The following is a 14,428-nucleotide window of genomic DNA, read 5'->3' on the forward strand; positions in this document are numbered from 1 at the left end:
AGATTTTGAGTGTAGCAGACTACTGATTCCATTGCTGAGGCTAACTCCCAACACTATCTGTACTTGCTTACATTGCACCAATGGAGATGGAGGCAGACAAAAGATAGTACTGAAGCTACACTAAGTCTAAATTTTGAGCAAAACTGAGTAAGTCCAGTTATAGCTTAAGTCAGGGGATATGTCCTGATTGGTGAAATTACAAACACAGTGGTGCTGGGAAAGGAAGAGGTTAGGTCAAAATATGACAATTAGTTCAATTATGGAAGCAAAATCTTAATAGATGTAAGTTTTCAGTTTAGTAGGAAATTTGAGGACTCAAATGTCAAATATATTAAAATAACTAGCTTTCTCATTATGATTCTCACCATCTCCTGTTGAGAACAGTTGAACAGAGAGGATTTGTATGATTTACGTTCCTGCAAGTCAAGAAACAAAATCAATTAGAAGACCTTTCCAATTGGTATCGTCTATCTAGACAAATTGAATAATGAAACTTTCAGCTGATAAGTTTTTAAATTCAAATGCATGGCAAATTCATACAGTCAAAAACAAACATTCTCAAGTGGTTTCCTCTTTTCACATCTCCTGAAGTGCAGTCATTCAGAATTGCCAGTTCTTCCTAAAAGCAGGACAGAATTAATACATGATAAAATTGTGTATATTATTCAGTTTGGGGAATTCAATGCTAGAAGCTTTCTTGCTTTTAGCAAGGAATGTTGTTAGCCTTTCTTTAATATAATTCCCTAAGTTCATTAAGTAGTTGTCAAATTTCTTGATATGAAATACCAATAATCAGGATGTAATTCTACAAGTTACAACGACTGTAAGAAATAGTCTTTAAATACATTATTCTGTGACTGTAAACAGGAATTTCCTTATGGAATAAAACTAATGATTTGATCCAATGTCAACATTTGATTATTCAGGGATATGACAGGGGACTGGGAAATGATTCATATAGAGCAAAACATAGGTAAATCAGGCTACAGAACACATACACAGTGCATTCTCCCAAGAAAGTACTTGTAATCAGATGACTGTAGAAAGTAGGTGCAAGTATGAATAACAGAAGGCAGAATACTACATAATCTCAGGTACTTCACTGCAGCCAAGCAAACTGAAGGAAAGGTCTACATAAGTCACAGTTTAGATTAACTCACAAATAATCAAAAGTTAGTTGTAGTTTAGTACAGTGTTTTGACATTGTTAGTACCAAACTTTGCAGAATCTTTTCCAGTTAGCTAAATAGTAAGTACAGCTATGCCTGTTTCTTTGATTTTTGCACAGGTTACATTAAAGATTACAAGCATACAAGAAAAAAAGGTACACACCTTGAAGGATACCAGTTATGCACTGGACTGGAACTCAGGAAATGTAGGTCCCATTCTCAAGTTTGCTGATGATTTGCTGAATGATATTGGGCAACTTATTTTTGGTTTCCGTGTTTCCCTAGATATGCTTTATCTATATAGTCTATACAGAATTTAGCCATACAGAAATTATACATGGCAGAACTGGCTCTTGTTACTTTTCGTACAATGGGAAACACAATGGGCCCTGATCTCAGTGGAGAACATCTATGTACTAATGCCATAAATTACTTAACAGCTTAGATAATGAATCTTCTGTGGCAGTTGTGTGCCCTACAGGTAAATGCATCAGCTCTTTCCTACAACAGCCAGCACATCAGTTCAAGCTGCAGCCAGGGAGGAAAAAAAAATTCCCAGTAAGCACTAGGAAAGAAACAGAAAAGGCCACTGATTCCCTGCTTTGATTTGCCTTGATGGTTGCAGCTGTACATGCCACCCCAGCAATCCACCTCTCTTGTAGTTATTACTGGAGAGAAGTCTGCTCTCCTCTGCTGGCCACCAGCTAGTATTCCACTTTTCACAGTCACAAAAACGAGCACAAAATCTGCTGCTAAGTTAACAGCACCCTATTATACTCTATTTCTCAACAACAATAATGTCATCAAGTATGAATGAACACTACACCATCACAAAAATCCAGACAAAATATAAACAATGATACTTCAAAACACACTTGAAATAAGGCCCAAATTATTTCTAAGGCATTCAATGCACTCTGACAATTTAAAATTATACAACATTTCTGCAAAAATATATTAAAATAGCTTACTTTAGGTCTAGATTGGTTTTACACTATTTTAATGGAAAATTATTATGAGAATTCATATGCAATTTGAATAGGACCACCATATCAAGGTTTATTTAAATGAAGTCTTTTTGGATAAAATATCCATGTAATCAGTACCATTGGCAGCCATATATAGTGTGGATTTACTTTAGAATCCATCAGATTTAACCATACTGCGTTCCCTTTCTCCATTCTAGCAAAGCAAAACTAACACTCTGAACTAGAATAGGAATTGATTTTTAGTGCTAACATTGCAGGAAATGCATCATCTATGGTGATTCATGGTGGAAACTGTAACTACCTGCTGGTGGTACCTTAAGAATCATATGTCTCGACCCTTAACAGACCTTTGCTATCACTAGCGTACCATTGTATAGATGCAAAGATAGCATCTGATTACTTTTTTTTTTTTACACTGCCCATTGGGCCCTTTTTCACTGCTTCACAATTCAGGATGTTTAAGCCACACATTATAGGTGAAATAACACACTTGAATTGTTAGGAAATGAATGCCAGTTAGCTATTTATAGTTACAAACAAACCACTGGGAAAAAAAAAAACAACGAAACAAACCTTTGCCAGCCTATGAAGAGTACACAACATATATCTGTATCAAATTACTTATGAGTAATCATGTGATGACCATAATGTTAATAATTTTCAACAGAGTTAGTAAAGCTATATCACCAAGTGCATTCTGGTTATTTTCAACAGTTATGATTGCCACAGTATCAACTGTAGAGAAAAGCCTTTGTACTTAATAAGTATTTCTTACCAAACTGTAGACAAAAAATAGCCTCTCTGCTACTGCAGTGAGACATTTTTATCTCCATTTAATACAGAGTGAATAAATATCGAAATTCTGAAAGTGCTTTTAAGTATTACAGTTTTGATTAGCAGCAAAGCATGTATTCAATTTACTTAGTCTGTTACACAGTAAATGAATGTGTATATAAAACGTATATAAATGTACATGACATTTTATATAGACAGATCTATACAATGTGTGCCTAAAGATAGACATATAATATACAGATATTTTGAAATAGCAGTAAAAACAGCCATTTTTAAAATAACAATCCTTTCAGAAGCTATGCCAGTTGCAAATAATGACTATTAACATGTCATACCAGCATTAGAATTTGCTACCATCCAAATGTAAGTAGAGAAATTCCTTCTAAATATTAAAATCATACTGATGGTGTTTAATCTGTTTCTAATTCTGGTACAGTGAACCTACATATATTTTCTGTCTGGTCATATTACAAAGCTCTTTTTCTTCCCATAGAAGACATACGTGGATATAAATAAGGTTACAGGCTTTGAACTATTGTTCCAGAAAACCTGACTATGCAGCAATTCTTTTAAAAAAATTATAAAAATAGAAGAAATGTACTGTTGGGAATTGTGTTTTCCTCTTAATGTATGAACATGGAAGCATCTTTCCCAAGGTTCCTTGTAAAGTGCTTATGCTGTAAACAAAGTTAACAGTATAATCCTGAAATATCACGTGAGGTCCCTTGAAGCTGTCCTACATTGGAATTCCATCTGGATGCTATTTAATGAGCAAAGCTTGCTACCCTTTGGTAATCAGACAGCCTCCGCTGACGTACGGGCAGGTTGTCTTCATTAGGAACAATTCTGAACCCTTTGTTCAGAATTACAAGTTCTCTTCTTTTGCTGGACAGTTCTTTGTTCCTCTCGGATAGTAGAGATACCTGGGGGGAAAAAAAATGGTAGTTAGTATGTGTGGGAAGTAAGAATTCCCCACTATTCACAGTGACCATGTATGGGATCAATCTTTGCGCTATCAAGCAGAAAGCTGATGTACAAGCACGATGTCAAAGACAAAGAACCTCAGAAGTCTACCAAAAGAAATGTTTTAGTTCACAGTTTAGAAAAGAGTTTGATGCAGAAATCTCTGGGTGAAATTCTATCATTTATGCTACACACAGGGAATTAGTTCATCTAATGATCCTCTGACTCAAAATTTATGGACTAGTCTGCACTGCACACAAACAGAATTAGAGCAGTGTGGTGCAAAGGTCTCCCACAGCTAATCAAGGAGGCCTGAATGCAACATAATGTATTTGTGGGCCAGCTTTAACTTACGTTGCTGATGTAACATCTCCAGAGGCTTCAGCACTGTGGAGAACTAGTTGAAAGAAAGTCTTTAACATCATTTTTTTCTCCTTTTCTAATTCCTCTTTAGCCTGCTACATAGAAAATTAGCACAGAAAGTGATGGAGCTGCTTCTGTTGACTTTATATAGGTAAAAATTGCCTCATAATCAAGTTGTATTATATTGTTATAATTATTCTGTGAAAATATGATATAAAGACTTCTTCTCATAATCAGTGCTGTGAGAAAATAAAACAGGTGTTTCTTTTTTGTCTCAAAACTTCACCACTCTCCATTCCAACAGTAAGACCTCTTCTGAAATTTTCCCTGACTACTTGTATACAATATGTATAACCCAGATATCCAAAGCCCTTTCAAACATTCCTCTATACACATGGTCCCTCAGGAAGCAGAGTGTTATGTTGGTTACTGAAGTACTGAAAGATACGGAAGTATTCCAGTAATAAGGAAAGGAAAAAGATGAAAAATAATAGTTTTGCACACACACTTCAACACATGTAGACAGAAATCCCTAAGCTGAAAGATTGCTATTAAAGTTGTAAAGCCAAGTACACAAAAAAAACCCCACGTAGACTGAAGGCTGACAGCAAACATTCATTCAGCCCCCTATGTGGCCAACATAATTCTTAATGGGGCACTGTACCTGTGCAAAAAATAGAATCATAGAATGGTTCGGGTTAGAAGGGACCTTTAAAGATCACCTAGTTCCAACCCTCCTGCCATGGGCAGGGACATCTTTCACTAGATCAGGTTGCTCAAAACTCCATCCAATCTGACCTTGACAACTTCCAATGATGGGGCATCCACAACTCCACTGGGCAACCTGTTCCAGTGTCTCACCGCTCTCATTGTAAAAAACTTCTTCCTTATGTCCAATTCAAATCTACCCTCTTTAAGTTTAAAACCATTGCCTCTTATGCTGTCACTACAGGCCCTGGTAAAAAGTCTCTCTCCATCTCTCTTATAAGCCCCCTTTAAGTATTGAAAGGCTGCAATAAGGTCTCCCTGGAACCTTCTCTTCTCCAGCTGAACAACCCCAACTCTCTCAGCCTTTCTTCACAACAGAGATACTCCAGTCCTCTGATTATTTTTTGTAGCCCTCCTCTGGACCCACTTCAACAGGTCCATGTCTTTCTTGTAGTTTCTGAGACCCCAGAGCTGGATGCAGTACTCCAGGTGAGGTCTCATGAGAGCAGAATAGAGGGGGAGAATCACCTCCCTTGACTTACTGGCCACACTTCTTTTTATGCAGCCCGGATACAGTTGGCTTTCTGGGTTGCAAGCGCTGGCTTGGACATTGGACGTTGCCAGCTCATGTCCAGTTTTTATCCACCACTATCACCAAGTCCTCTTCCGCAGGGCTGCTCTCAATCCATTCATCCTCCAGTCTGTATTGATACTGGGGATTGCCCTGACCCAGGTACAGGACCTTGCACTTGGCCTTGTTGAACTTCATGATGTTCACATGGGCCCAGTCCTCAAGCCTGTCAAGGTCCCTCTGGATGGCATCCCATCCCTCAAGCGAATCAAGTGCACCACTCAGCTTGGTGTCATCTGTAGACTTTCAGAGGGTGCGCTCAATCCCACTGGCTGTCATTGATGAAGATATTAAATAGTGTTGGCCCAGTACAGACCCGTGAGGGACACCCCTCTTTACTGGTTTCCACTTGGACACTGAGCCACTAACTATAACTCTTTGGATGTGGCCACCCACCCAATTTCTTACCCATCTAACTGTCTCTCCATCAAACCCATATCTCTCCAATTTAGAGGTAAGAATGTTGTCGGGACTGTATTAAAGGCCTTACAGAAGTCCAGGTAGATGACATGCATAGTACTTCCTTTGTCCACTGATGTAGTCACTTGACCATAGAAAGTCAGCCTCTAGATTAGTCAGGCATGATTTACCCTTGGTGAAGCCATGTTGGCTGTAGTCACACAACTAAAATATTTACCATGATTCATATTAAGAGTACTTTCTATGTCTTTCTTGAATCAGAACCTCTGTGATATAGTTAAGAATACTTTATATAAGCTTTGTGAATGTTATTTCCTAATTTTTATATTGTAAACTAACCCCTCTCCAGGAATTTCATTATGTGATATCACCAACTCAGTTCATTGAAACCATTAACTACACTGCACAGACTCTGCTCTTTAAGTTAATAAATAGCTTGTAGCAGATATCGGTAGCTATCCTTCTGTGAGGACAAGCACCAGATTATAATGATATAAACACTTTTCTCACAATATAAAAAAGAATAGTGTGCACTCAAGTGCTCCAGCTGTCAGAGGAGCCCCTTCTGTCTGAGTTTTTGAGCTTGATTCCTGTTCTGTGTCCCTACCCTTTCTGCCATCGGCCCTTACTGCAAATCATTCTCTTCACCTGGTCAGTCCCAGCTACAGGTGGTTCTTCCTTCTCCCCATACCAGTCTCCTTTCCAGGATTCCTACATTCTGTCTCCTGCTGTTCTTGGCTCTGTATTAGATGTACGTATCTACTGCTCAATTCCTAGTCTCTACCTCATCAGTTGCTACTTACCATTTCTTTGCCCAGGCATTACCTTAAGATGATCAGACAGACTTACTTTCTGTTCTGATGTCTAGACTTGATCTGACAATATTTCAGTGCTCTATTAAGGCTACTGTTAAGCATATACCTACTGTGATTTTTCAAAATTATAACTTGGTTACATTGGCACGAATTTCTAAGAGAAGGTTAAAAGTCGTATCTGTGACAAGAGGTACTTCCTTGGCCAAATTTGAAATCTTTGCTCTAACACGCAAGTTAATAAAGAAAACATCACTAGAATTTTTTTTTAATATGGGCAAGCAATGTAGGGCAAAGCTTCATATTTTCAATGCCTTCATCCAGTGCTATAAAGGCCAAAATCTTTCAGCTCCTTCCATGGCACAGATTTCTAGAGCTACAGGACTCCATGCAAACATGGAAAACTCAGGAGATCAAGGAGATCAAGGTGTTTTAGAGATACAAAATCCCAGTAAGACAGCTATTCCTTCTTTTTACATAATTTTCAGATGATTGGTCTTAAGTAAAAGGTTTCAAATTAACTTTCAAAACTGGGGCTGATACTTTGATGAGGCCTAAGACTTATCTTTATGGCATACCATGTCAGAAACATGAAGATCTGACTTTCTGTTATCGGTAAATGGCAGTTCTGCTAGCAAAAAGGCAGTCTTCAAGGACAAGGGACACAACTACAGTATTCAGACTGTTGTGCCTGTTAGTACTATACTGACATCCTAGCTTTTGCTGTATCTTACACCACTATATCAAAACAGCTACCTATGTAACAATGTGCAATTCCTTCCCTAGCCGCAGTCATGAAGGATATCTTGAGACAATTAAAAAGAATTTATCTTTGTAAGGCCCTGATTTCTGAACACTGAGGCCAATCTTGTCTTCCATTTCTTCAAAAACTTTCAGATGGTCTTTCACTTAGCCTAAGAATTCCCAAAACACCTTTCAACAGTGTCTTCCTGTGACACGGAAAGGTAATACATTCCTCTCAGCTAGACTGCCCTAGCTGGACCAAACCATTAAAGCCTCAAACAAAAAAAGAAAAATTCCTCTTTACTTCAACTCAAAGTGTTTAGTTCACAGCAGCTGTATAAGATACAGGTCTGCTAGAATTGATTCCAGACCACAGTGAGCTTTCTGAACCACCCTGAGTAGGAAGGTGCCTTCTTATTTGATGTTATTTGACAGACTTTATCTATACTCTATACAAGAACTCTGCCAAGCAGACATCTCAGACACACAGAAGTCAGTCTCAAAGTAAATCTTTTCCTCAAACTGGTAGAAAGACCTGCTTCAGAACTGCAAGAGCAAACCCATCTTATCTCAGCCAAACAAGTCTGTAATGACAGATGCTTCTACTCAAAGATGGGAAGCTTGTATAAGAACGTCTGAGAGCTCAGGGCATGTGATCTCTGCAAGGGATCAGAGCCATCTGCCTAGTGTTGAAAACAGTCATTCCCACAGTCCAAATGCTGGCAGACAGCTTCATAAACATGCACTTTTTCTACAGACAGTGTGGACTTCAGGCATTTCCACTGTCAGGAGACCACTTAATTTTCTGTATTCATCACTGAACTGTATCAATGACTCGGTATCTACCAGTCAGCCAAAATTCAGGCCAGATGCTCCTTCATTTTTTCCAACAAGAGGTGAAATGCACCTTTCCACATATCTCATTGCTAAAGAAAATCTTCAGCTGAGTGAGGGGAGAGGTTCTGCATCAATGACAGTCCTACCACATAATCAGATTATTTTGGTACTTGCACCAGATGGATCCCTGGATCACTTCTCTGTTCTGCACAACGCAATCTCATGAATTACAGCCAGGTTCTACATCTAAGTCTTTTATACCTAGCAGCTCTGATACTAGCCAAATCTAGTAGTCTTGATGCTGACTAACTGCTAGAGCAATAAACAGTTTCTGCTACAGTTCCTATCATTCTGATTCACAGGAAAAAAAGCCTAAAATAAAAAAAGACTGACTTACTAACCAAAGCAGGAAAAGTGTTTTGTTATGGGACTGTAATATCAGAAAAATGCAAATCATTTTTCTGTGTCATTAGATTACTGTCCATCCCTGAAGTGACCAGAACATTTCTGCAATTCTCTAAAAATCCAGTTAGCCGTAAGTTTTTCACACCTGGCCATCTGATTTTGACATGCACAGCTGCTAATACCCTAGGATCTAAGGCATACATTTTCCATAGTTTATAAGTCATTATTTCTCTAGAGCTCCACTGTATCATTAACAGGAAGCCTTGGCACATGTATCTTCTGAGTACAGCCAATATTGGTGTGGCTGTAACAACTCGGTAAAAATTATGTCTCTAGCAAGCATGAAAAGGCGCAGTGTGGCTATTACCGTGTGCAGTGGTGAACTCTATCCAGCAAGTGTCTTTTAATCCATCTCTTGGCCACACATTTCGTTGACATTGGAACACTCAATATTCATCAATGTGACAAGGATTAGTCACTGTCTTACCCTAGGAGTTGGATGAAATTGAAGCTAGGATCCATCGTTAGCCCATGTTATCATATTGCTTCTCCTTTTTCTAATTTCTGTAGAATCTGTGACTTGGGAAGGGTAGGCCGATACTGCCTCTTCGTGGAAGGACAGCTAACTCAAAAGGTGTAGTGAATGCTAGTCTGTGGGAATAAGGCAGCATACTTAACAGTGCCACACAGACCCTCAGCTGATAACCATCAGAACTGCAGGTGGGTGGTTCAAAGTCTCGCAGCCACAGATGTTTAGAAGAAAAAAAAAAAGTAATGCTGAGCTTTGGCAGGCTTTTTTACTTCCTTGGGGAGAAGTACAAATGAACAGATTGCTGGTATGACTCTAATAAACATTGCTGGCCAAAAAAATCTTCTTTTGTATGTATGAGACGTAAGAAGTAAGAATCAACATGGACAACCATTTGGAAGAAGAAAACAACTAACAGAAAATGCCAGGCAACATTAGCAAAAAGTGGTGCCAGAATGGAATAAAAAGTAGCACAGTCTTAATTCACCTAGATATCACTAAGTCAAAAAATCCACTTTAGATTGCAGAAGCGGTGGAGCTGTGTACTTTCATCTACTGTCTAGTTTGATATGTTCTAGAACATTAAAAAACATTAACTAAGCTAAATACAAATTTGAATCTATCATGTGACACAGTTAAAGAGGTGCATTAATGTTGAAGAATAAATAGATAACATGGTAAGAATTTGCAGCTAGAAAAAGTTCCATTAATGCATTTCTATTTTCGAACAATGTACCCATGTATCACAGACCCAATACAAATGAGGGCTGCCTCAAACAGGCAAAATTCAGAATTTGCTGTCATTCCTGAGCTATATTGTCATTCCTGAGCTGTATTATCCTTCTGTGAATAATACCTTGAGCTATTCTTTGAGTGGTTAAAAATGTATAGCTATCATTAGAGCCAGACTTGACAGTTTTCCTCTTCATGAAATAGATCTTTCTAACTACACAAATGATTGCTTCTCTAATCATAAAACTTCAATAACAATGGAAAAGATTGAATTGAACAAAGTTATGAAAATTGTAAGTGACAACATATCAATATATGCACTTGATTATGAAGACTGTTTCTATTCTTACTTGCATTGCAACCATTTTTTTTCCTACAAAACTAATGTTGAAATAACCTTTCTCTCAAAAAGACCTCTGGTGATATGAGCTTGTACTGGTTTTGGCTGGGATAGAGTTAAATTTCTTCACAGTGGTTTGTACGGTGCTATGTTTTGGATTTGTCATGAAAACAGTGTTGATTGATAACACACACACTGTTTTAGTCATTGCTGAATAATGCTTATAGAGTGTCAAGGCCTTTTTTGCTTCTCATACTGCCCTACCAGCAAGTAGGCTGGGGGTGCACAAGACGTTGGGAGAGGACACTGCTGGGACAGCTGACCCCAACTGACCAAAGGGATATTTCATACCATATGATGTCGTGCTCAGCAATAAAAGCTGGGGGAAGAAGAAGGAAGGGGTGGGATGTTGGGAGTTATGACACTTGTCTTCCCAAGTAACTGTTAGGCATGATGAAGCTCTGCTTTCCTGGAAATGGCTCAGCATCTGCCTGCTGATGGGAAGCAGCAAATGAATTCTTTGTTTTGCTTTGCTTACACATGCAGCTTTTGATTTACCTATTAAACTGTCTTTATCTTAAGCCATGAGCTTTCTCACTTCTACCCTTCTGATTCTCTCCCCCATTCCACTGCAGGGCAGTGAGCGAGTGGCTGTGTGGTGCTGAGCTGACTACTGGGGTTAAACCATGACAGAGCTACACCACTCAGCTGAACACAAGTCCTGTCTCTGACTATTGCTATTTTTGTTTATTTATAACAAATCTTTTTTCATATAACTGAGTTTCTGCTTGGATTAAGTCTCTTAATACAATTTATTAAAAATAGATTTCTGCATCAATTTGGGTATTACATGTCCACTTCAATATAAAAAATCATGATGAAAGTTTGAAACCAGTATTCATTGTCCTATTCATAAATAGGCTTGAAAACAACAAGGAGCTTGCCTCTTGTGCAGTATAGTATTAAATCAGAAGGAGAAAAAAAGAAAGAGTGGCACAACGGATGTCAATAGAATAATTTTGAAACTTTACAGGGGTTTTTTTTATGCATGTTTACCAAATTTCTGTATAAATAAGTAATACAATTGGAGTGCTGAGCAATTTCAGGAGATTAGTGACAAATGGGCACAAGTTGATTATTCAAGATAAAGCTGAGAGTCATTATCCTCAGCTGGTCATTAATCCCCATGAAATGACTCGTATTGAGATAGTAATTACTATTATAATGAAAATGGGAAAAAAAAAAAGCATGACATTTTTCTTATGAAGCTGTCTCAGTTTCTAAAGAACTCGTGTTTCTCTCATTACCCAATCAAGTTGCCTGAATCATTTTTAACCCTTTATACAGTTTATTCATCATACTAAATTTTCATGTCATCGCCTCACTAAGGTTTGGTTTCCCATCATATATTCCTGGAGTTGTGGGGGCACAGCAAGGGGCAACAGTGATGGGAAAGAAAGACAATGCACACAAATCCCCCTAAAACAGAAAATACAGAAAAATATTTTCAGAGTATTTTCTCTGTAAAGTGTGCTCCATGATGAGGTAGGAGATTGCATTATTACGCTATGTGCTATCTAGCTGTTTATTCTGCATTTAATAGTGCTTTTAGCAATAGCACACGTCCCATGTCGTTGCATAGCAGCTGTGGAATTCTTTGTTCCAAAACAGAATTCACCTTGTAGCCTTACAACATATGGAACTGATACCGTTAACTTGGTCAGAAATCATGAAGAAATTTGGCCCTAAAATGAAGAAACATCTTTAAAAATTTGCAACTTCACAAATCAAGTTTGTGGTGTTCTGATGTGCCTTCTGAGGACTTTTGAGTCTTTGGAGTTCTTTTTTTCACATTTCTATTAGAAAAGCCAGAAACTTATTACGGGAAGAAGGGAAGGCAATTTGTTTCCTGCTAGAAACACTATCATTCTGTTTCCACTGTGAAAGCCCCACACGTGCTGCATCACTACAACTTCCCATCTTAGAAACTGAAAAACTCAATCTAAACTAAAAGCTTTTAAAATGAGCTAAGAAAGTTAAAAAATAGGTATATTGCCCTATATGTTGCTAAAGCAAACAAGATACAGATATTCATCACTCCTAGTACACTTTTCTAAAGGTTTTCTGTGAACACTTTTCTAAGAAAGGGATCCCAGGAAAGCTACAGGATGTATTGAGTTTCTGCTGGAAAATTTGCAGTTGCTTCTGAAATGTTTCACTGTGTATAAAAAAGAGGAAGTAGAGCAAGGCTCAAAACAGTTTTAGGCAAGAATGGCTGATAGGATATTGCTCCGAGGGCTGCAAACCAAATTCTGCATGGTGGAATAAAACCAGATAATGGTGGACACTGATAAGTGACTTCCAGTGCAGCTTGGGAGAGTGATTTTGTCCTTCTAGCTTGCTTAAGCTGTTTGGAGAGCTTGAGGCAAAGCCTAATGATGCATGTCTGCTAGCCAAATGAATCATTCAATACTGGACAGCTATCAAAACTGGACTGTTTGGTTATTTGGAGAGAGCGTGAAAAGCAAAAAAAAAAAAAAATTGCTTAAGTTCTGAAAGGTCTGAATGGCACTGAGCAAAGCATACTTTAGAGAACATGGCAAGTCCTCTGGAAATACAGACATGTTTTTGACAGCCAAGGCCAAAGCATGGTCTGTCAATTTTCTGGAAGAGAAGGAAAAATAGTTATTTGGGAGTAAAACCTTGTCTGGAAAACAAGTAATGTAGTAGTGACAGGGGAACCAAACATAATTATGCATCACAGTAGGTAACAGGATTCAAAAGCATAGTGAAAAATCACGGGCACACGTTGTTGCTGGTGACAGATCAACAACTGGGTTGCAGTATGGCTATTTTGTATCTGCCAGCTAAAGCCAGGACATGCTAGAGTGACACACATGCAGTGGAGTGGGTCAAAGTCTACAACAATAGCTGTTATATGCACACATTAACAATTCTAAGCGAGAAGAAAAAAAAAATCAAATCTAGACAACATACTTCTAAACTTTTAAGGAGATTCATACCTATAAGGAGATTTCCTCCATTCCTTTCACCCACTCCAAATCAATTTTGTCTTTGCTACAAGTCCCATGAACAAAGCACAAATTAGCACTGACTGTGGATAACATATTATCAGTGCTGCTGTTTCCCCTGCGTGACTCAGGGGAAACACAATGTGACTTCCAATCTTCTTGTGCTCCTGGGAAAATCAAATACATAGCACATCCACCAATGAGAAGAAGGATGCTGAGCATTCACCGGCCTTCTCCACACTTTATATATGTGTGGAAATGGACTGCTTGCTCTTTTCCCCCTGTTTCCTTCTGGAGGATAAACACAGCATAGAGAAGAACACCTTATACTACACTGTGGCTGTGCCACAGCCATACATCCCGTGTGGCTATGAAGAATATTCTCTTATGTCTCCTCTAAAATAAAATTTCCAAAAATGTAGAAAAATAACTTAAGATTCTACAGAACAACTATTCTCTAGGGAATTCCAGCACAGCAGAAAAATAAGTAGTCCTGAATACATCAGGAAAAATGGAATGTCAATTATTTTACTACTGTTAGTCTCGTGCACTTCTGCGACATTCCTTGTTACATGTTGAAAGTATTAGCACATTTGCCTGCAATCTTTAAGCATCCTTTACATTTCAGCGATTACATTTACAGCAAAGGACATGAGGAAATGGAATGAAGCTGCACCAGGGGAAGTTCAGACTGGACATTAGGAAAAGGTGTTTCACAGAGAGGGTGATTGGTCACTGGAACAGGCTCCCCAGGGAAGTGGTCACGGCACCAAGCCCGTCAGAGTTCAAGGAGCATCTGGACGACGCTCTTAGTCATATGGTTTAGTTTTAGGTAGTCCTGTGAGCAGCAGAGAGTTGGACTCGATGATCCTTATGGGTCCCTTCAACTTGAGCTATTCTATGATTCTATGATTTCCATTAATAGATATCTTATTTTTATAGTAGTTTGTGTAAAATACT

General features: G+C 38.4%; 1 protein-coding gene across 1 annotated transcript in view; it reads right to left on the reverse strand.

Moving 5' to 3' along the window:
- Positions 1 to 3,817: 3,817 nt before the first annotated feature.
- Positions 3,818 to 14,428, reverse strand: part of NEK10 (NIMA related kinase 10) — a 121,888-nt gene continuing 111,277 nt past the window's right edge. The window contains exon 36 of the mRNA XM_075495572.1: positions 3,818 to 3,875. Coding sequence (XP_075351687.1) covers positions 3,818 to 3,875 — 58 coding nt within the window. The remainder of the gene's footprint in view (positions 3,876 to 14,428) is intronic.

Source organism: Mycteria americana, chromosome 2 (assembly GCF_035582795.1).
Source record: "Mycteria americana isolate JAX WOST 10 ecotype Jacksonville Zoo and Gardens chromosome 2, USCA_MyAme_1.0, whole genome shotgun sequence".
NCBI classification, from domain to species: Eukaryota; Metazoa; Chordata; class Aves; order Ciconiiformes; family Ciconiidae; genus Mycteria; species Mycteria americana.